This window comes from Styela clava, chromosome 8 (genome assembly GCF_964204865.1).
Source record: "Styela clava chromosome 8, kaStyClav1.hap1.2, whole genome shotgun sequence".
Classification (NCBI taxonomy): Eukaryota; Metazoa; Chordata; class Ascidiacea; order Stolidobranchia; family Styelidae; genus Styela; species Styela clava.
Window position 1 is genome coordinate 9240500 of NC_135257.1, and position 23721 is coordinate 9264220.

Genomic DNA, 23721 nt, shown 5'->3' on the forward strand with positions numbered 1-23721 from the left:
ACTTCCTTTTTAAAATAATATTTCACACTTTAGCAATCAAATTGGTGATACATTTGAAATATATTTTGTGTATTGTTTCTCAATATGTATGGCATTTCAAAATTTCGTTTTTCAATTATATGTCACGCTTAATAACTAGCCATATAGATATGCGGATTTTTGAGATATATTTTGCGCAAAGTTTATCAATATTATTTGAATGCAATAATTTTGACTTGGTATTGATATCGTGACACTCACAACATAGCATCTGTTCAATCTATATGTTACACCATAGGGTTGGAATAGGCGAACATTTGTGATATGCTCTGTGTATTTCTCAGTTTCAAATATATATTACGTTTGAATCAATTTGTTTCGATTTGTCTACCTTCACGTTGCATTTTGAGTATTTTTTGACATGGAAGATTATTTCCTACACCAAACACAGTGCATCTATCTCCCTTGCACAAAATACTGAACATTGAAAAAAAAATGCTATTTTCTGTGATAAATAATGCTAAATGGTTCGAATCCATCGGAAATTAAAGCGAGGTCATACGCTTTAAAATGCGTAATAAAATAAAAGCAGCATCATTTATGTAGACATCCAGGGCGACATATAAGAGGGGTCCGGCTTAGTGCCGAAATAGGCTAAAACACATGGTGGTCTGAATTAAGTGGACGAATTAAGCGGACAAAAATTTTATATCTGTTATCGAGAGGATTGTGTTGACTCTTTTTCTCCGTAGTTGTCAACGGCTCTCGCGCTCTCCAAGTACGTATTTAAAAACAATGATACGGACACAAGAACGACGTCCGCTTAAGTACTGCAATTATGGCAGGTCCGTTTAACTACCGTAATAGAGTTATATATATATATATATATATATACGGACATTGAAGTGATGTACAAACACCGCCAATCCATTTCATATCCGTGTATATTCCGTACCAATGCGTGTTGCATCTATACATTGTGTTTGTAATACGATACATAAACAATACACTGTTTGTGGCGAATGGGTAGCTATAAGGAAAATCGAAAGAATTTAAGAAGTCATATTGTCCCACAACATCTGATATAATAATTGCGTAAAAACTTACAGAAACTTCAAAATGGCTATTGATCGAAAATGCTCACGATAAGCGAAAAAGTATAAATATGTAATAAATTAATATAATATAAGCTTCCTACGGCAGTTATCATCACTTTACATTTGTTATATATATAACTGAAAAAGTATCTATTATGCAAAATTTCTGAGATGCCACAAAACATGGAAATTTAGATGTCGTAAGACGTAAACAGTGGTTCTCGAACTTTTGTGATATGACACCTTTGCACTCAAAAGTTCGGTTGATTTATGTGCATGATGTGCGGGCTCAACAAATATTATGGTGTAGCAAACACATAAACCATTCATCATTTATATTGTTATCAGTATAAGCTAGATATTCGTTCAAAAATTTAAAACTTGTCGGATGGATTAAATTGAACTAATCTTTTAATGAATTCAGAAAATAACATTATGAAGTAAGCTTATTAGTAATCATTCACTGCAGTTATGTAATAGTGCGTACCCGTGGTCAGAGGAGTCAATTGAGTATCGGTACAAATTGGATATTTCTGTGATGCCCGGTGCGGCTTTAAACTACTGTTGTAGGAAAAAATAATTACACAGGTCAGATATTTCGGTGTCGTGGATATATATATATATATATACACATTGTTTTCTGGTGGAAGTTCTGTTCTATGGGTAAATATCGCTTTCCAATAATCAAATGTTTTCAGTCTTTGAATATAGTTGAAGTCTGATTCTCCTTTGTTTAGGGTTTATGCCTACTTGCGACTTGATTTCGAGAAAAGTATTTTCATCATATGGGCCATTCCAAGCAAATGTTGAATTCCATCAACTTTTTTGTAATTTTTTTTAAATCAAAAAACATTGGAATTTTATTAGCCTGCATTCATTTCACCGAAGAAGTTTAAATTTCACACAGGTTTTTGATGGTTTATACAAAATGGCCTGAAATGTAGATAATTTGGTATAATTGACATATTTTGTGATAATTCGTGACACAAAGTGTTTGATTGTGTGGTACAGTTTTTTCATTTCAAAAAGATGCACTGGACTTAAGTTAATGAAGTTTAAATGTTTGCAGTGCTGTAGGACATGTCTTCATTCATTTAACGATTGATTACAAGAATTTTAAGAGATGATAGAGGCCGCTGTTCCGAAGTGAAAAAATGTCTATGAGTGTCACGTCCGGTAGAGTCACATACAATATGCACATTATTGGCATGGACCTACACTCTACAGTGTTACATTAGGAACTTGAGCAACACATAGAGGGGTCCTTCAGCTACTGAACCAGAAAATAGTATGGGCTCCTGCTGTACCATCGCAACAATTTAGAGCACAACACAATGTAACGTTAATGCATGGTGGATATTTCACGCTATATTTTACTATATATATATACTTTATATCCACTAAGTGAGTCTTGTGTATAACTTTTGTTTAAACTCCATAAAGCAACTGATTGGACAATGAAACAAAACATGTAGCTGAAGGTGTGAAAATATATTGCATATAACAACATGCCAAATTTCTGGAATTGTCCTGTAGAGTCACTTGGAATAGCCCATGTGGAAATAATTAATATCTCATCATGCACATTAATCATGTTGTCAACGATTTGCCTCGGTTATTTTAAAATCATAGATTGCAACTTATTGTTCGTATTCGCACTTTTATGTTTTATTGTGCGCAAACAACAACATATAGTGTCTTACCGGTGACTGATGCGTATATCATGGTATTTTATTACAATTACATCTACTTTTCGCTTGTAACAAGTTCTCACATTTCAATCAGAAGCTGTTTTGAATTTCTGTACGATAAACACACCATTCCAATTCATAAGCTAGCCTACCCTCTTTCTTCAAAAATAATATGACAAAGCGTTTTAAATCAAACAAACTGTAACGTATAATGATACTTTGTTTGCACCCAGGGACTTAGCCAGAATTTTCATTAAAAAGGGGGGGGGAGGGGGGGGTCAAAAATGGGAATCGAAATTTAACCGTGTCCATCGGTTACCCACCGGAGACTTACGGTAAAACAAAAGAACTACTACTCTGAAAAAACTACGGCAATCTGTGGACATAAAACATGCGATAAACTACCCGATTATAAATAGATTGAATTCGGATTTTTGTAACCTTGACATTTGTCAACTTTGAGCTATTTGATACGGGCATATTTAAAATGTCTCGATTTATTAATTTAATTGTGTGCAATGTAGATTGTCATTGCGTTGACTAAAAATAAAAAAAGGATTAAAACTCCAAAGGGCCACAGTCATAAAAATGTGTGGCAATGTGTCCGATTATATCTTGTTTCAGTTCGTTTTTCCCGATAAACAGTAAAATTTCCAAAGGGAAGCCAATATAATGTGTGTAATTGTGACTTACAATGTCTAAAAAAGCATTTTCAATTTGTCGCGGGCCTCCTAAAACAAAACCTATGGCGGTCCTCTTCGTTTTATTTTTAGTATTTTACAACGCCGCTTTTCAATCCAAAAATTTTGGTTTTGGATTCACTCCTTTATTGACTTTAGCATCTTGTTGCCAATGCTTTTAATATAATAACTCGTTTTTCAAACAAATCCACAATTTCGCGCGAGAACCGAAAGTCAAGGCAAGTTTATTTTCTCCAACCAGTAAAAAAAAATATCACAAGCACAAATTACGAAAAAATGATAATGTACACAGTTTTACTGAAGAAGGGAAGTCGCGGGGAAATCTGCTTATCGAGCAGCGACAACCGAAGTAGAGATGTACCGATACCACTTTTGTCGCCGATACCGATACCGATCCGATACCAACTAAAAACGCCGATACCGATACCGATACGCCGATATTGCAAAACGGCCGATATTGCCGATATTCCGATACCGATATTCCGATACTATGAAAATATTACCTCATGTGTGCAGGGCAGTCGGGTTAAAACACTAGTCGTTGAGCATTATTCATACCACACATTATTTCAGATTGAAAAAGGGTTATAATACATCATAGGAAATTGGTGTTTGAGATTCAGATGCGTTAATTAATTTAGATGCATTGTGTACTGGACCTAGTAATCTCGGTATGCAATTGGAAAACTCATAGGCAGGGATATCCAATTCGAATTTAATATTAATAACGCGACCTTCAAATTTCGTATTACAGTATAAGAATATCGAATATCGCCCAAACATCGTAGCGCTGCCGTCCACGTTTTACTTGAAAACATTTCACATATATTTTGTTTTATGTTTTATCGTAATCGTGCGTCGCGACAATAAATTACAGTCGACATGAAAGGATTTCAATCAGCGCTGGCTAGAAATACCTATGACACGACGAGGATGTTCCTGATTTTATTATTTCATAATATATATATCGCAAATATTATCGTATATTTCGAGATAGTTTGGACGGCCACGGCAATAAATATATGAGGAAATTGTATAGTTAAACGAAATTAAAATCAATGTAATCACAATACTGTATTTAATACCTGTGTAGAGCGAAATTTAGCTTGAAGATGTCGATGATGACACTAGCGCGTAACGATAAACAGTCAGAATATATCACCATACCAAAATGTGCGTATGCTGGTAATAAAGACGTTTCTACACTATGATTTAAAACTGGGAACCTAGTTGCTTACCGTAATGCTTATTAAATCTACTTTGTTAAAGGAATTTCATTCATATCACATATGCCCTATGGCTGCTTTACAATGATAATATTATCAAAGCCCAAATTGTATGCCCCTGGATTTAGGAAAGTGACTAGTATTTATGTGGGGGATTTTACAATGTATTCGGAATTTCAGTATCGAAAATATTTTTAGAATGTATTCGAAATAGTCGATGGGTATGGTCATCCCTGCTTATAAGGTTTTGCTAACAGGGTGGTGAATAAATAAATGTTTAGCCTATTTATCCTATCAAATTGATACATTAAGTTACGTGCGCAAGATTTTGTTCCAATATAACGACATATTTTGTATTTTACAGATTAGAGAATCCACTAATATTCGATTGATATATTTATTCATAATTTCTTTGTAATATTGAAAACGTCTATATAAAAATTTGGCAGCAAATTAGTTGAGCGTTTGGCTGATAAATAACTAAGAACAGGTCAGAATCCCATTCCCGTTTCTACTCGCGGGGGTTGGGACGTGTGTGGCTCATAGTTCACGACTCCCCTAAGCAAAAAATAATTTAAACAGCAGTATTCCAACTTATTTTTTAAAACATTCTGAATCATATCAAAAAGGTAAACATATCGGAAATATCGGTCTTCATTCAGCCGATACCGATACACTACCGATACCGAAAAATTGGCCGATATTGCCGATACCGATACCCGATACCGATACATCGGTACATCTCTAAACCGAAGTACCACTGTTATTAGTAAATGTACAATGAACACTAATTAAGCAATTGTTTATCACGTCGCGCTGAAGAAAGCAATCGGCGATTTTAATAAAATGCGATTGGGGGTCCAACCCGCAACCCCTCCTGACTATGCCCCTGCTTTCTCCAAGCTTTAATTAAATTGGTTCGTGGTTAGATTTCCTTCAATAGTCATATAATTGTTCACTGAAGAAAGCTGTTTAAGATGTCGTTGAGTGTCACAAGTACATTTCTCATGTTTTCAACAATCAGCTGGTGAGGGCGAGGGGTATTATGAATCTTTAATTGCAACCTATTGTACGTATCCATGAACTCAATTATATCATGCAATTCCTCATATTTTGATCCGTAGTTTCTAAGTTTTCATACACGTTTTTAACGCACAAATGAAATGACCGATCAGCTGTTAGGGAGTATTATATTTTATTGGATTGCGGCTTCTCATATATCTGTCCATCCGCCTGGAGATGTGGATTTATTATGTATCCTAATCATGCGAACTGCTTCAAGTATTGCGTCAACTGGTATATTTACTAAGAGGAAGGGGAGAGAGATTTTATTTCCACAAAACAATGTTAAAAAAGAACAATAGTATAGATTTTTATAGAAATACAGTACAGTGAATATTTACAGGTCACCGAGGCTCCTGACCATTTTATTTACGCTGTGATCAAACTATCTGTATGGATTATCAAAATATGAAATTATAAATTAAGACAGAAAATTCATTGCTTTTGATCGCCATGTCAAGTGCTTTCAGAGAACCTTACGAAAGCATCGGGATTAATTTGCCAACTTTCTTTCTCGGTCAATCAATTTGAACGATGGCCTCTGTCAACGAAAATCGCTGTAAGCTGCGTGTCCTCTATGCTTCGGTAATTTACATTTCATTTTGACCGTCGGCGATTTACTGGCCAATCTGTTCATTAACCAAGCATAGAAATTATATTTTTTCTTGTATTTCTCTTTTCTGGTGATATATACTTTCGCGCCAAAAGAAACTAAACAAACCGATATTCGTCGACCAACATTTCTGATTCACCGATTCAGGCCGTTATTGTTGACGAACTGTTTGCAAGCGAGTACGAAGTATTTAAAGATTGACTTTTACGGGAATTTTGGTCAAATGTACCACAGCTCGATGCTGCGCGTTGTGCAATCTTAGTTTTACGTTCATCATCTCAGAGGTTGAGATATTTTAGAATATGAATGTAATAAAAAAAGTGCGCGGTGTGGTTTCTTTTGCATACACTTGCCAGGCAGACAAGCAGTTTTCAGGTAAGTTAGAAAAATCCATAAGTAGTAATATATTTTTTTTACAAAATGGTACCTCGAATTTGGTCGTCATGCAGATGAAAAAAGACCGTTGCCAGCCGCCATACAGTGGATGGCAATAGGAATATTAAAACAATAAAGGCATTGGTATATTATTTGCGCGTAAAAAATTACCACATAATTTTTGCAGATAAATTCTGGTCGAGACATCACATCGCATCAAATGGATATTATTCAGTTAGGTAAATGCACTTAATATATATATTGTTAAACTAAATGTGTGTTTGCACACGCGTAGATTATTTTCTAAATTTGACTATGGTAAGAAAGTTAATAGGAAATTTCGTACTAAACACGCGTTATAAGCACACGCGCGTAGTTAAAAAATCAAACGAGGTTATTATTATGCCCCCAGGATGTGAAGCCAGCTTATTATTTGACCATTTAATGTTTTTAAAAATAGGAATAGGATCGTCTAGCTACAGCCTGGCATGCATGAACTGTAATTAAATTCTGTATCGATTGTCGGTTAATATTAAATTTTGTGCTGGTTTTTCACTGATTCAATGTGCGTTTATAATTGTTGGTTCCATTACATTTGAACCCACGTACATTTGAATTCACTACAATTGCACCTGCATACTATTGTACCTATGATTTTTTGTTTTTGTTTTACGGATATTTGAACTCATACTAACCCTAACCCATGGGTTTTAGCATCCGCGTATAGATTGAACCCGCGGATATACACATAGCTTCAAATGTACGATCACCATAATTGTCTCATATAATATATATTCTTTTCAAAGACAATACCGAGCAGCGACATGCACAGAATTGGGAAAACCATTGCAAATAACTGAAAAAAAATCTAACGAACTTAAACCGGGCCAAGTTAGTTTTCTTTTTATAGATTGTGTTCTAGATCTAGACCTCAACGGTAAATTTTAGGTAGAAACCAAAATTGTAAAGTGCCGAAAATTGTGTAACTTAGTAAAGATTGTATGTGATAAAAATGATATATCTACACTATTTGACTAATTTTGTTTCTTGTAAATTGGAGTGTTGGAGACCTATACTGCTACCAGAGAACGCTTGCCTATATGGCTGAGTTCAAGGGCCATCTAATCATGACAAGCTTTTAAGCCTTTAATTTTTTAATTTGACAAATCTTTACAGATCAGGGTGAAGATTCATGCAGCAGCAGTGAACTTTGCGGATGTCCTTATTAATAACGGTTTATATCAAGTGAAACATAAACCACCTTTTACGTCAGGCTTGGAATTTGCCGGTAAATGTAGCAGTGATTAATAGTGCTTTGGGGGGTATGATGTGTCAAAAGTAATACAACCTAGTTTTATTTCATATTTTATTTATTTATTATTATTATATTTATCTGTTTATTATTTAGTGACAATAGTGCATGATTGAAAAAAAAGTGATGTTATAATGGCACCCCAATGCCACCAGATAATTTAACAATTTTATAGTTTTTTTACTGTGATAAATTCTTCACTAGGCGTCGTCATTGAGACCGGGAAAGATACGAAGACTAAAGTAGGGACCAGAGTAGTTGGAATGGAATTCATGACTGGACATGCAGAAGAAACATGTGTACGAGAGAACGTGAGTTATACACTGTCACGACTAATATTGCCCTTCTTGCGATTATTCTTGTGTAACAAGCGAAAATGATTTTGGTAAAACTAACTTACGCCTCCAATTTGACCGCCATTTTCGCTAAAATAATGCCACGGGTCGTTTATGTTTTGCTTATGAGATACAGTATTTTGTGGTGCAGTTATAGTTTTATTTGTCAGGTCGTTTATCAAATACCCGACGATATGGATTTCGCCACGGCGGCGAGTGGAATAACATCATCATATGCTACTGCAGTAGGTGCATTAGAGTCAAAGGCAAGAATTCAGCCCGGGTAATTCTTTTTTAATTTTGTGTGCTTTTTGGCAATTCTGTAGATATTTAGCTTTAGATCTCAAAAATGAAAAGAATTGTAAATGACAGATTGCGTATCATGGGGCTATTCTAATTTGATGACATCTTACATATATACCATAGTCAATTTAAGATATATATATTTTTTTCATTCAGTAACCCCAGTTATCATTAAAAACTGTTTAAAACGAAGGGGGTATATGCCCATGTCACAACTACAAAATACAAACCTCATATACTGACTGGTATAAATTGATTATATATACTAAATAAATTCTAACAGATTTCATCATGTTATTGAAATGTCCTCTCGGAACATAGCCTTACCAACTTCACTCAACTGGATATCTCATTATGCTATAACATTTTTACTCAAAGGCATTGTCACTTCTATGCAACAAGAGCTTTAATTTTCACAGAGAGAAGTTACTTGTGACGGCTGCTGGAGGTGCTCTTGGACTTGCTGCAATTGATCTTGCAAAAAATGTATATGGTGCAGAAGTGATTGCTGCTGCTGGTGGATCAGACAAGTGCAATTTTCTCGAGCAGAAAGGATTTAAAACCATAGATTACAGGTACAGAGCATAATTTGTTAGAAGTGAGTACATGTTTATATATATATATATAAGAGAAATGGTTATCACTGCCTATAGCAGACTTTCTGACAACCAGGCGAAGACATGGACAGATACGCTCGGCATCTTTTTTTCAGATGTCAAATTTCCTTTCTTTTTGCCCCCCAAAAAAACATAGTTTGAAAGTAACAATATGAATCTCAATCACATATGGGTAGAAATCAGTTCAGAATTATTTTTACCAGCAAAGAGAGTATTAAAGAAGCGGTCAAAAAAGCTTATCCTAAAGGAATGGACGTTGCACTTGATTCAAATGGAGGAGATCATTTTATGGAGTGTTTCAAGAGGTAATTTTATGAAGTAAACAGCGTAGCATGTAGCCTATATATTTATATATATAATTCAATATCAAGTATTTTTCAAAGAATCAATTCGTATCGAGTTTGGGTATTATATTGTTATTTGACTCTAGTTCTTAACAACAAATAGAACATATATTTGACCTTTGGTGCAATCTAACTAAATATTTGAAAATTATAATTTACCGTCGTCACGAGATAGGGGGTTTCATTTTAAACAGAGTTGAAAATGTTTCAGTATGGCGGTAGATGGAAGATTACTCTCACTTGGGTTTAGTACAGGAAAATTTCCTTCAGTTCCAGTTAATCATATGTTGGTGAAAAACATAACTGTTACTGGATTCTACTGGGGTATATACCATAAATATGACGTTTCATACGAACGGTGAGTCATTGGTAAACCAATCTCATTAATATACTTCTATATTAACTTGAAATTTCATAAACTATTTTTGGACACGAAGTTCACCTATGGAGAGGCTTGTAATTATGTTGTTCTTGTTCGCATTTTTTTTCATATCGTTATGAGAAAAATTTGCTTTCCTTTTTAATTACTGGATCTACTGCTTTGAAATTTTCAGTGGATAAAAATTCCATTTTTTGCCAGAAGGCGAAACATTTATTTTAGATGGGTTGACTCATTGTAAACAGTTCCTATCAGTTTTAGTGCGACTGCTCATTAGTTGTGGCTTTGGTTTGTTCAATTGAGTTTTACTGGCGTATTATATTGTCAGGTGGACTATTAATGAAGCATTCCGATATTTTACTGATGGAAAAATCAATCCTCATATCGGAGCAACATTTTCGCTAGATAAGGTAAGCATCCAATCGTACTTGTTTAAATTAAGTAAAACTGTATTTCAACCTGTAGGTTTGGGAGTAGGACTTTTATACAATTTTCATCACTTTCGATCCAATATTAACTATTAAACATAAATTGGTATCACAACTGATACTCATAGTAATATAATTGCTTCGAAAAATAAATAATTTCGCCAATTAGTAACTGACATACTTCAAAACATAATTCTTCATACATAATTCAACAGATCAATGATGCATTCGCATACATAATGAAGCGCAAATCCATTGGAAAAGTTGTTATCGAAATTCAGTGACGATATTGTGCAGAAACCTTCCTATAGCCTTAATCTGCAGTGAAGAAGATTAGACTATTTGCACTATTTGAAACTGTGCAATATAAACTTGCATTAAATGACAACTTTTATACAATTTTTGATTCTGTTTAGTACGATAAATACATTATTATTCACAAAACGTCAATTAAACTACACAATTAATTAGAGTAAAATAGAAAGTTTTACGAGCCATAATGGTATTTTAATGTCAATAATTGCCTATATCTATAGAACAGGAACCATTAAAGACCACACTTCGTTTTATTATCCTGAGGATGTGTAGAGAAGATCGATCCCTGCTGGGGCGGATTGATCAACTTCGGCTGCGTGTCGAGAGAAACGTTCTCTAATGACGCGCATTACTCACGTCACAGAAAAGTTAAGCATACCATCAAAAAGTTTATTTAGAACTCCGGTATACGCACAAATACAGGCTGTAAAATCTTAGTAAAGTTTAAAGTTCGTTAATTTACAACATATTGGAATACTAAAACTATAGCATATGTAAAATAGGCTTGTGGCCAAACAATGAACCAACCATGCGAACGCAGTTGTATTGAAATTTTCGGGTGATTTTATATTAAAAGACAATAGCGGTAATATCGTGATAATTCACTCTAAAATGGAACGTCAACATGTGCGGTAGGTTACATTGTGAGTAACAGGTGGTAACAACAGTAACACGTGGAGGAGATTGTTTCATATTCAGTTCGAGAAAAATAAAGCGTTCTGGCTTATGAAAAAACAAGGCCATTCTGGTATCGAACCAGGTAAAATATGGGAATAGTTACGAATAGTTACGAACAGTTACGAATACAATATATAATATTTGCCAGTTACGAAGAGGGATGTACTAACCGCAGATAATTGTCCAACTGTCTTGAACCGTAAATATATACTTGAACAACCGAACCCAGTATGTGCGATACAATGCACTTTTCGAATATGACTGTGGTCCGTATGTATGAGTTTCCGTATGTTTATTGGAGGTATATTTTTAAATTCTTCGGAGCTGGTAGTAGGGATTTTGGACTTTTAATGATGATAACAAGAGTCAAAATTTTTTTTCTTACAAAATCAATAACAAACAAGATGTCTTAAACGTTCTTAACAATCTATTATGGAGGCTTGCATACGCCATGTTTTTTTACACGGAAGTTCGTAGCAGGAGTCAAAACTTGGGGGCCGTGACTAATTTATGTTCATTAATTATGTTTTCTTTTGTTTCTTGCCAAGTTAATATATTGTGCACTTTATTTTATTGGACACGTAGTGGACATAACGATCGTTTCAAAATTTTGTTGTTATTGTTATTATTTGTCTCCGTCAACACGTTTTGAAGAAATCGCTTTCTCTTTGAATACTGGACCAATTGCTTTGACATTTTCAGTGGTTAAAGATAAAAGATTTTCTCCAGAAGGCTATTACTTTTTTTTTCGCTATGACGTCATCAAAATTATGTGACTCTACGTGTCCATATATTTGAGCATAGCTCTCTTGTTTCTATTTGACTGCAATTTCATCAACTTCTGACTGATTTTCACCAATTTTCCCATACTAAATTATTCGACAATTAAGATCTTTGAACAATCGTTTTCCATTGTGGATAGAACCGCGTCAAGAAAGATAAAATGCTTATACAAACATATATATATTCCAATCAGTCAAGAAGCAAATATCACTGATTATATATTTATTGCTGTAGCCGTTGCAATAACCTTTCATCTGGTCTCATGTTTGAAAATTTACAAAATAACCACGACCTCAGAGCTTACCCGAGTGTATTTTAGGTTTTTGCTTTGGAAGTATACTAAGACTGGTATAAATATAAGGTATAAATAGCCAAATAGAAACCGATGAAAAACCTACGACCATACTACGTTGAATAAACCCGATCTCGTCTGATCTCGGAAGTGAAGTGGCTCGGTAAGTACTGTACTTGCGTGGGTGACTATGCAGCTGAGAATATCGGGTGTCGTGGTCTTATTAATCAGATGTAACCCAACATTTTGGGACATTTACCCTTATGTTAATTTGAGGTCAGGCAGACATTGGAGCTAATGACATGACTTTTTGATATATATGTCAAGAAAGATGTGTCACAGTAGCACGGTTAAAAAGCGTCAGTATATAAAGTAGCATTTTACCGAAATTCCAATACTGTTAAAATGTCATCATGGTATGCGACCCGCGTAACCGCTTATTGGTTACATTTCCCCATCACCAAAGACCCAGATTAAAGGCATGATATCATCCGGTATTTTATTATAATATCGTGAACATTCCGAGCTTCGAGTAAAATTAGTACTTTTGAATTTCCTTTCTTCTATCATGAAGTTTGTAACAAGTGGCTAAATAAAATCCAATGATATATATATATATATGTCATCCAGAAACTGGTCGACTATCCTGAACTGTACGTAAATGGTAAATGGTCATTACATGAATGATGTCCCAAGCAAGTTCAGTCAAATAGTCAAGGTTTTTGTATTTGTTTATGGTGGAACCTTTACTGCAATCGCGAATGCTTGCACTCTAGGTCTTACAGTGTTTCCCAAATCAAAATATCACACAAGTGGTTTAGTTATTAATATTTCTAACAATCGAAAATTTAGGTAAATGAACTTAGCAAAAAATTTCGCTTTGCCGCTCTCTTGGTTTAACGCAGCAGCTTCTTAAATATAAATAGCCGAATAGGATCCCAGACTAAAGCCTTCGGCCGTACCACATTGAGTACACCCGATCTCGGAAGATAAGCAATGTCGGACTCGGTAATTACTTGCATGGGTGACCGACTGGGAAAACGGGGTGTTGTGGGCTTTTACTGTTTTAATCAGATGCAACACAAAATTTTGAGACATTTATCCTTATATATATATATATGCATTCCAAGTCAACTCCGTGGAATTGGTCAGGATAACCAGTGACACAATGATAAAATAACATCGGTTATAAATAACTTCTTTTTTGTGTTAATGCCACCGAGACTTAAGCGAAGTACACCCAATCTCGTCTGATATTAGAGAAAAATGTATTTTATCAGCTTCTGGGATGATTAATGTAAAAAGCAGGATTTAAACGTTTGGCATGGTGTGAACGGATATCATATTACCAACTTTAAACGTATGACCTTAGGTTAATGACGTTACACACTGGCGAAGGAAAGCGATATGTGTTTTTTTTTTTATATGGAACGCACAGATGCTATTTTATATATATAATAAAACGACAACTATTTTTTAAACTGCGGCAACACTACAGTTTGGCACTCGGAACAAGCGCCGGGAACTAGAGCTGGGAACTTCAGGAAAAGCACTTTAACCAAGCGTAATGCTTAGGGCAGCGGCTTTCGCGCGGCGCCATTTTACCCGAGAAAAAACTCACGGCGCACTTGAACGAAAAAAATGCTGTTGTCAAATAAAACTCAATTTGTGATCGCTAATGTGTACTTTACGCCTTTTAAAGTATGTAAACGTGTACGTAAAAGCAATGAAGACAAAACTCTTCTTCCTCATCTCTGCCCGATTTCTGTTTGAAATGCTATAAAAATCATTAGTGTTCGCTAACTCGGTTCAACAGATAAACAAACTGCAGCTCCAGCAAGCAGTGGAGCAGTTACGTAACAATAGAGGCAGACACTACGTAACAAAAAGTAAACGACAATATCGGTCAGAGACCGAAGACTTATCGATCGAAAGTTATGGATCCCCCAAAACAGCGCTCTTACTCCATAGTGACACCTTGTGTCATATCACTAATTAATTAATAACTCAATAGGCTTCTGGCCCGAGATAAGATGAATGCACATGCAAAATCTGGAGCTCATTCAATCTCGCTTTCGTGAGATATCGCGTGCATCTAACAGACAAACAAACAGACATACAGGCAGACAAATACCTATCAACATACTTACCGATTAAAATCGATAAGTAACTACATAGAAAGGTGAAATGAACTTGTTGATTCATATACACAGCATTAATAATAAGAAGCAATAATTAATTTTAAATAATACAATATGTAGAATTGTCAATCATATTTGAGTTATGTTCAATTTTTGCGGCGCACCTACCGGTAGCAATTCGTCGCGGCGCACCTTTTGGAAACCACTGGCTTAGGTAATTAGTTATAATTCACTCTTGTTACGTCACAATGGTCACGAGGTGATCAATTATTCACAGATCGTGATAGTTTCATGGCCGCTCTTCGGGTAGTCATAAAATGGCTATGTCCAGTGATGAGCTGGGAAAATCGTAACAACCGGAACACAGCTAATTTGTAAAAATGTAATATATATTTACAACACGAAGCGGACGCTACCACAAATTTTTGTCGGTCCTAAGATAGAGTCGAAGAACTACAATGAAATATGAAGAAATTACCTGGTATATATATGTCTGCTCAAAATTACAAGAATATTTATACAAATTCAATACGAATGTCTTCCCTCTTCTGGTAATGTAAAGCGTTGCTCCTATTCCCGGGTATGAAACTGAACCATCTGTTACTATCCACAACGAATCGCTCGGTTTGGGTAAAGTTATTGCTTTGTAAGTAACTAAAAAAGTTTGCGCTTGTTTAAAACGTTCACGCGAATAATTTATTCAAATGATATCATCTTGTGAATTTCGGCCATCAGTAAGTTTTTGTAGATCGGCTAATAGGGTAGCGCAATTGGGTATTACACGTGATAAAACGGTAAGCGCCCAGAAAATATCTAAGTCCTTGTATCTTCGTAGGCATCTCTGTCGTAGATAGTGCCGAGATTCTATGCGAAGACGCCTTTATTACTCCCCCACTCCAAACGCAGCCGAGAATTGTGGCGCTTTGGGGAGAAATGATGGTCTTTGTTGGTGATAGACAAATGTCAAATTAAAAGCTTGTTAAAGCTTTAAGCACTCTGGATCAGTTGGAAGAAAATTCATCCGGAGTATTACCACCGCAATAAAGTCATCAGCTATTTTGGCAACTATACCCTCTTTCAAAATTCTCCCAATATCCGGCACATGAGCTCTTCTAGTGCTGTCTCAGAACCAGGCATTCCCATTGCGCTTCGAGAATATACTCTTACTCCGCAATATTTCATGGATGACGTGCTTATTGGAATTTGGTAAAAGGCGCTGGTCAAATCTGATACAATTATATATTCCCAACAGGAAATTTTACGCAGTGTTGAATCTACGTCTGGTACAAGTTATGGTTGGGGCTTACTGTATCTACCCACATCAGCAAATGCCGTTACCAGTCCACGATTCCTATTGGACTTTTTCACCAAAAACGATGGATTCAAATATTCTACTGTTACGCCTACATCTTCGGGGCGTCTGAATTATTTCCGCACTTTCAAGTTCAACGAATTTTTGTTGTAATTCTACTAGTTTATCACGAGAGTACTGAGGAATCCGACCCTTGCGTTGTGGCGGCTGTACTGTTCCCATATTTACACATGCATCAAAATGGCCCACAGCATCATTATAACCTGGTGGTATGGGGTTAAAAGTATTGTCATATTTTAAATGCAAAGTGCGAAAGTTGGCTCTTATTTGTGGAATAGAAATACCGCGATGGTTTTGCGGCAGCTGCAGACGCCACAGAATACTTAAAACTGCACTTAGGGCACTTATACCAGTTCAGTGGTGGCAAACAGGTCATGGAGTCGCTGAGGTATGGTAAAAGATGGATGTACAAAACATCTTAAGATTTGGCAAACCATGTTAAATTTAGCAGTTTGTACCATGGCTTACTGTAAAACAGGCATATAGGCGTCTCTCTATGCATACGGTATGTGCTATAGAAAATGTAGGTGCTAAGTTCAGTAGTTTTGTTATCAGTTAAAGCGTTAATATATACTACTACATACTACTACTAGATGTCCAACTCCGCTCGCCGTATAATAAACAAACAAAGGCAATGTTGCACCTCCAAGTGGCGGGCGTCACGGTTGGTTTTGTTCAGACAAGATGCTTAACGACGACGACGCTCATGCATCACAGCTCGAAAACTAGCCCTGTTCATTGATGACTGATCGAAATATTTGCTGAAGGACGAAGAAATTCGATAAAATTGAACAAATAAATGTGAAAATGAAGACGCAGTCTGTCCTGTAAATGACCAGGATGATGTGACAACTTCCTTGTCGAAAGAAAGCAAGGCATCAAAAATGCGATGCATTGCAGAAAATGTCAGTCAGATGTAGGTAAAGTGGTGACGAAGATGAATACTATACTTTGCACTTTATATAAAAAAAACGCTTCGTAGCACAGGGTTTTGGTCTCACTCCATCTCAAGTATTGTAGCTTGCACAGAAGTTTTTTCTCCACTCGACCTATAATCAGGGCTGCCATAACGTCCTTATTTTTAGAATTTGTCCTTATTTTGAAGGCCTTTGTTTTAGGAAATATTTTTGTCCTTATTTCTAAGAAACATCTTTATTTTGACGTGTGTCCTTATTTTTAACCTTATAAATGAATATACCAGTGAATTAAACTTTGAGTTTAGCTTAGATCTGGAACTTCATAAGAGATAAAACGAGAATATCGGTCGGAGACCGAAGACTTATCGATCTTAGATCGGTAATTAGTTAATAACTCGCTAATTATACGACATAATTAACCCAAAATCGATAGGCGTCTGGTCCGAGGTAAGGTGCATGCACATGCAAAATTTGGAGCAGATTCAACCACGCGTTCGTGAGATATCGCGTTCATCTAACAGACACACACACAGACAGACAGACACACAGACAGACATACATACAAATACCTATCAATATACTTACCGATCTTAAGATCGATAAGTAATGAGTAAACTTTCTGAATTTGCAGTGATGATTATGAGAAAGAATTCAACGGCGTCAAACGAAACGAAGGGCCAGTGATTTGCGCACTGCAGCTTTTGTGAATGTGACAACAATCTGGAGTGCATAGGTAGAGCAGCAATTCCTGGTAATAATGCAACCCAGAAACACAAGGCTCTGCTCAAGAAATTAATCAAACCAATCTATAAATGACTTTTTTAGGAGTCAATGATTATACAAAGGCTATCTCAGCACATACAAGCAGCTGAAATTTAATTACATCATTGAACATCCGACACTTGATATAAAAGAAAAATATTTTCAAATCATTCATGAGCGAATACCTATTAAACAATGTAACTGAATGTCAAGATGTAACAACACTACTTGAGGAAGTATTCAAAAAATTTGAGCAAATGTATACACAAAGTACTGCAGCCAAAATAATAACAACAAGATGGACAATAAGACTCATGGAATACGAAAACAATTGGAGAAACACAGCAGCTAGAACGAAGATTAAGATGTATGTGATTACAGTCAAGTTTCCGTACTCCTGAAGTATGCGTACCAAGAAATGAGGACACCGGAACGTAGTATGTGTACCACGTTAGGGTTGGGTCAAACTTTTATTCCTTTTCCTTATTTTAGTTCTATTAGGAGTTCAGAGACTAACCAAGTGAGTTTTGTAGTATTTGTACCTAAAAGTATAGCCTAACCTGGTACACATACTATGTTTCGTTGTCCGTCATCTTGGTACACGTATTTCTGGAGTACCCAAGTTTTTTCTCGATAATCCATAGAAATACAAATTATTATTTTAATTACTAATGTAAATAAACACTGAATATCGAGTTATATTAATAGTGGCATTGATGTTTTTCAAGGCTTTGGGAGTGGTTCTTAGCTGGAGTAAAAAGTCAATTTAGGCTCTATCACGTGGAAATTGCTACATATTTCTTTTTCTTTGCTGCTTTTCAATCAACTTGCAGCCCCGCGACCTGCAAAATATGCATCTTTTAAACTGAAAATCTTTTGGCGATTCATTCAATATTTAGGGTGAGGCCCTACGGGCATAGCTGAAGATTTTGAAGGGGGAGGGAAGAAATTTTTAATTGACAAGTTAGACCAAAACACCTAGCAGGTCTGATCGCAAATGTTAGTTTATAATAGTCCCGATGGTCTAAATTTAAAAAGTGTTTCAAGCCACGAAAAATTTATATGTATGATATAGTAAAACATTTTAGAAGACTTTTATCTTACACTTAATTAAAGCGGGGTCTGACAGATGTTTGGTCTAATATGGTATATCACATGTTGAAGGTACCAGTATTTGGAGCCCTTCATACGCTGAAGAAGCAATGAAATTTTTTTTTTTTTAAATATGACTACAAAATGTGTTGCATGTAGCTGTATAGCCTTTATTTTGTTAAAAAATCCTTGAGCTAATCACCTGTTGTAGACTTCCAGTGTGTAAAATAATTTATGAAATTTTAGCTGATCTACTGCAGTCTTTTGTCTCCAGATGTTTCAGAGAGTAGTAGTAGATTTCCGTTTTTGAGGGAAGCCACGTCAGTAGTGCTGTTGCATATGTCAAAAAAGGTATTTTGCAGTTTGCAAAACTTGGCAGTTGTTTCAAATTCAGACAGTTCCGAAATCCTAGCAACAGATGCAGGAAGAAACTACAAAGAAAAATTTCCCTGTTCATCTGTTATTAATGACCCGAATACTGTTGGTAATTTTAGAAATAATAATCATGATCCAAGTATTTAAATGCTCAATAAGAGATAGATCTAATAAGAAAATACAAATGAATTAAAACTCAAAACAATTCTTTGTGCTATACCTGTGCTTAATATTTAACAGACATTTTTATTAATTTATTGAGTTAAACATGTTGGTCTGTTAGTTTACATGGCTGTTTCAAACGTTTTTTTAGACATATCTTCATAAATTCCCTCTAGATGCGTTTCCATGCCAAAACCCCATCTGGTGACAGCAAATCATTTTTCAAAAGTGAGTTTCGAGACGTATGCAAAAATTTATATTTTAGTTAGGGTATTTTAAAATAAATTGCCCACAACAATTGAACCTTGTCTACCATCTAAGCATGTATGTGTTTATATATGAGTATAACAGCCACTTTGACAAAGTATTATTTGAAACAAAAATGTGAATACCCCACAAAACAAATTGGAATTAATAAAATGTAACGGTTCCAGGAGAAATATTAATGCATTTTATATCCAATTTATGTGAAAACAGTTATTAGTACCAGCCTGAAATCAAGCAAAATGAATTATCATGACAAACGTAAAACGCCTCTTATGTTGTAATATGCAGCTGGTGACTTCGTATACAATGACAGAATGAGTCTGGGAAAAAATTATCAAGATCAGTAGAACTCCATCATAAAACACTAATTAATTGAAGTTAAAATATATATGTGTGTTCAATTTATGTTTTTCATACAGACGTCACAATTTCAGGGTGGTATCGCTCACCACATTTCTTTTTTTGCTGACAATTTTAGTTGCTCCACCAAAAATGTTTTCATTGATATGGTGTAAGCTAATTTTGATTTTTGAGATAAAGCATCACCCATCAGTCAATTTATATTCTTGCTTACTGCTTTGATCACACAGCATAAATCCTCACACTGCAACTTTTTTATGATCCGAAAATATACATATCTCTTATCAAAATTTACGTTCCTTGACAAATCATTAATGTATTGGGTACCTATAAGAACATTTACAACTTACTCTTTTATATGCTGAACAATCGTAGCACATAGCGGCTCTCTACTACATCTACTCATGGGAGCTTTAAAGTGAATTTAAAATCTTACTGTCAATGTGCTTTCGAGTGCTGACCGGTCCTAGGGCCTTCCCACTCTTTCTGTAATCTGCATTCTATCAGTTCTATAGTCAAGTATATCGTGTAATATTCCATGTGCACAACTAACTTGAATATTTATAAGTCACTGACTTAATATTGACGCGAGACAGCGCCGTCAGAACACAGAAAAACGCAAAAAGTCGCACAATGATTTTTGAAGCAATAAAAATCTGTCAGCACCAAGTCAAGCGTGTCGGCGAATTCAACACCGAGACCAAATTTCCGGAGTTACCAGGGGTTGGTTAAAGGTGATCATTAAAAGTGATTATCGGAGCCGCATACCAAACATCAACTTGTAAAATTCTTTGGTATGTTGCCTGACATCATACATCCCCGTATACAGGAAATTGGGGTCTTGTGTAGTTTCGTACCTAACGCACTTCTAGTGGGCGTAGCATAACAATTTTTTGATATGTCAATCCTAACCCCCATCTGACTACGCCATCCAAAAATTACGTCACTACGACATCACAACACGTCATAGAGCTTGCCAAATATACGTACGATCGCCCGATATGGCATTGGCGCCGACGATAAAGAACTGACTGACGTTATCGATCTCTCTCCTATAGGAATCGTTGCGACGAGAAAACGAGAGGAATAACTGTTCGATTTCGGGTGCTCGTTTGCGCGTCTTGGCGATTCATAAAGTTTGAAGGGCTTTATTACGTCACTGTGACGTCGTAATGATGTAATTTTTGGATGGTGTAGTCAGGTGGGGGTTAGGATTGATACGTGAAAAAATTGTCATGCTACACCCACTAGAAGTATGTTAGGTACGAAACTACATGGGACCCGGGAAATGATTAAAATTAAACAGTGACCATTCCCAATAGAAAAAATTTCCAAACAGTTTTTTTTTGTTTTGAAATTTCGTTATTTTTCATTTTGAATTTAAATAGAAAGTTTAATTGTTTTAGCTTATTTTACTTAATACCACCACATGACATGACTGACATGACCAAACTCAAAAGTCCAGTGAAAGAAACTTCAAAGTTTCGTGAAAAAATATATATTGACATGGGGTCGCACTGGAGGCTGACGGCTAACTCGTCATGGGGGCTAACTCGCCATGGACCACTCGCCATGCGACGGCGGTTGACGGGTTAGCCTGCAACTGTGCGGAGTTAGCCCTCATGGCGAGTTAGTCTGGACAACACTGAAAGGCTGAAGGAAGAAACGGATGAAGTGGAGGGAAAACGGAAGTTGAAGTGTTCCCAAAGGTGAAAAATTAAAAAACACTAAAAGGCCGAACACTAAAAGGAAGAAGTGGATGAAATTTCTTCCGACGGGTAGTTAGGCGGCTGAAGTCACTAAAAAGCTGAACACTAAAAGGAAGAGGTGGATGAAATATTTTCCGACGAATAATGAGGTGGTTGTAGTCACTAAAAAGCTGAACACTAAAAGGAAGAAGTGGATGAAATTTCTTCCGACGAATAATGAGGTGGTTGAAGTCACTAAAAAGCTGAACACTAAAAAGAAGAAGTGGATGAAATTTCTTCCGACGAATAATGAGGTGGTTGAAGTCACTAAAAAGCTGAACACTAAAAGGAAGCAGTGGATGAAATTTTTTCCGACGAATAATAAGGTGATTGACGTCACTAAAAAGCTGAACACTAAAAGGAAGAAGTGGATGAAATTTTTTCCGACGAATAATGAGGTGGTCGAAGTCACTGGTTGAAGTCACTAAAAAGCTGAATACTAAAAGGAAGAAGTTAATGAAATTTTTTCCGACGAATAATGAGGTGGTTGAAGTCACTAAAAAGCTGAACACTAAAAGGAAGCAGTGGATGAAATTTTTTCCGACGAATAATAAGGTGATTGACGTCACTAAAAAGCTGAACACTAAAAGGAAGAAGTGGATGAAATTTTTTCCGACGAATAATGAGGTGGTCGAAGTCACTGGTTGAAGTCACTAAAAAGCTGAACACTAAAAGGAAGAAGTGGATGAAATTTTTTCCGACGAATAATGAGGTGGTTGAAGTCACTAAAAAACTGAACACTAAAAGGAAGCAGTGGATGAAATTTCTTCCGACGAATAATGAGGTGGTTGAAGTCACTAAAAAGCTGAACACTAAGAGGAAGAAGTTGATGAAATTTCTTCCGACGAATAATGAGGTGGTTGAAGTCACTAAAAAGCTGAACAGTAAAAGGAAGAAGTTGATGAAATTTCTTCCGGCGAATAATGAGGTGGTTGAAGTCACTAAAAAGCTGAACACTAAAAGGAAGCAGTGGATGAAATTTCTTCCGACGAATAATGAGGTGGTTGAAGTCACTAAAAAGCTGAACACTAAAAGGAAGAAGTTGATGAAATTTCTTCCGACGAATAATGAGGTGGTTGAAGTCACTAAAAAGCTGAACAGTAAAAGGAAGAAGTTGATGAAATTTCTTCCGGCGAATAATGAGGTGGTTGAAGTCACTAAAAAGCTGAACACTAAAAGGAAGAAATGGATGAAATTTCTTCCGACGGATAATGAGGTGGCGGAGGTCACTGAAAAGCTGAACACTAACAGAAAGAAGTGGATGGAATTTCTTCCGACGGGTGGTGAGGTGGCTGAGGTCACTAAAAATCTAAACACTATAAGGAAGAAGTACGTTAGGGTTAGATGATATTTTGTCCTATCAATTTTAAGGCGGTTGAAGTCACTAAAATACCGAACAGTGGGAGAGTTAAATAGCCAAAACATATCCCGACGGAAGTGAGATTGGATGAAGACCCTGAAAGCGGACTGATGAGTAGGCATGCCCCTTTTAGATTTATGAATTGAATCGATTCAAATCGCAATTTTTTTCGAATCTGATTTACGCGATTCGAAAGAAAGAGAGCCGTTTAGCGAAGAAAAACAAACACTCCAAATAACACCAATTGCCAGACGGGAATGTAAATGAATTTTTCGTTATTTACTTTTATTGATCTGCCTTCATTCATTTTCATGTTCAGCGCAACACACCCTGATCATCTCTCGAGATGCTGACGTGCTGTGTGGGTAATTAATTTCCTTCAATCTGTCAGTTGAGTATTCCACTGAATGACCTAAGTTTCTATCACACGCAAATTTAAATGGATCGTATACCCGAAAGTTCGTTGCAATTTTGTTAAAAATATGCAACAGCACACCTTCTCTGCGACTAAGTTATGGTACGCCTTGACATGAATTGATAAACGATTAGATACCGACTTCTAGAAAACATTTAATTTTGATTGAAATTTAATTTAAACTTCGTTGAAATTGAAATATTGGTACTACTGAAGTATG

The 23721-nt window shown here is 35.9% G+C and overlaps 2 protein-coding genes and 1 long non-coding RNA gene across 3 annotated transcripts in view; 2 read left to right on the forward strand and 1 right to left on the reverse strand.

The window, feature by feature from the left end:
- Positions 1-23721, forward strand: part of LOC120346332 (transcription initiation factor TFIID subunit 1-like) — a 92239-nt gene that overhangs the window by 55183 nt on the left and 13335 nt on the right. The window lies entirely within an intron of this gene.
- On the forward strand, positions 6393-10803 carry LOC120345917 (quinone oxidoreductase-like protein 2). The gene is made up of 11 exons (XM_039415510.2): positions 6393-6744; positions 6932-6983; positions 7551-7635; positions 7921-8032; positions 8261-8367; positions 8562-8674; positions 9114-9269; positions 9515-9616; positions 9867-10013; positions 10363-10444; positions 10678-10803. The coding sequence occupies exons 1-11, from the start codon at positions 6672-6674 to the stop codon at positions 10744-10746; spliced, it is 1098 nt and encodes a 365-aa protein (XP_039271444.2). The 5' UTR covers positions 6393-6671; the 3' UTR covers positions 10747-10803.
- LOC144425824 (uncharacterized) lies at positions 17863-20426 on the reverse strand. The gene is made up of 3 exons (XR_013477683.1): positions 19410-20426; positions 19017-19245; positions 17863-18564 (listed from the first exon to the last, which is right to left on the reverse strand). It is a non-coding gene; the product is annotated as an uncharacterized LOC144425824 (long non-coding RNA).

What these genes read in the sequence shown, in the direction of transcription:
- LOC120345917 (XM_039415510.2), top strand. Translation starts at nt 6,672, where the DNA reads ATGAATGTAATAAAAAAAGTGCGCGGTGTGGTTTCTTTTGCATACACT. An exon ending in ACGAACTTAAACCGGGCCAA is followed by an intron (nt 7,636 to 7,920) that starts GTTAGTTTTCTT and finishes AAATCTTTACAG; the next exon opens with ATCAGGGTGAAGATTCATGC. An exon ending in AAGGCAAGAATTCAGCCCGG is followed by an intron (nt 8,675 to 9,113) that starts GTAATTCTTTTT and finishes TAATTTTCACAG; the next exon opens with AGAGAAGTTACTTGTGACGG.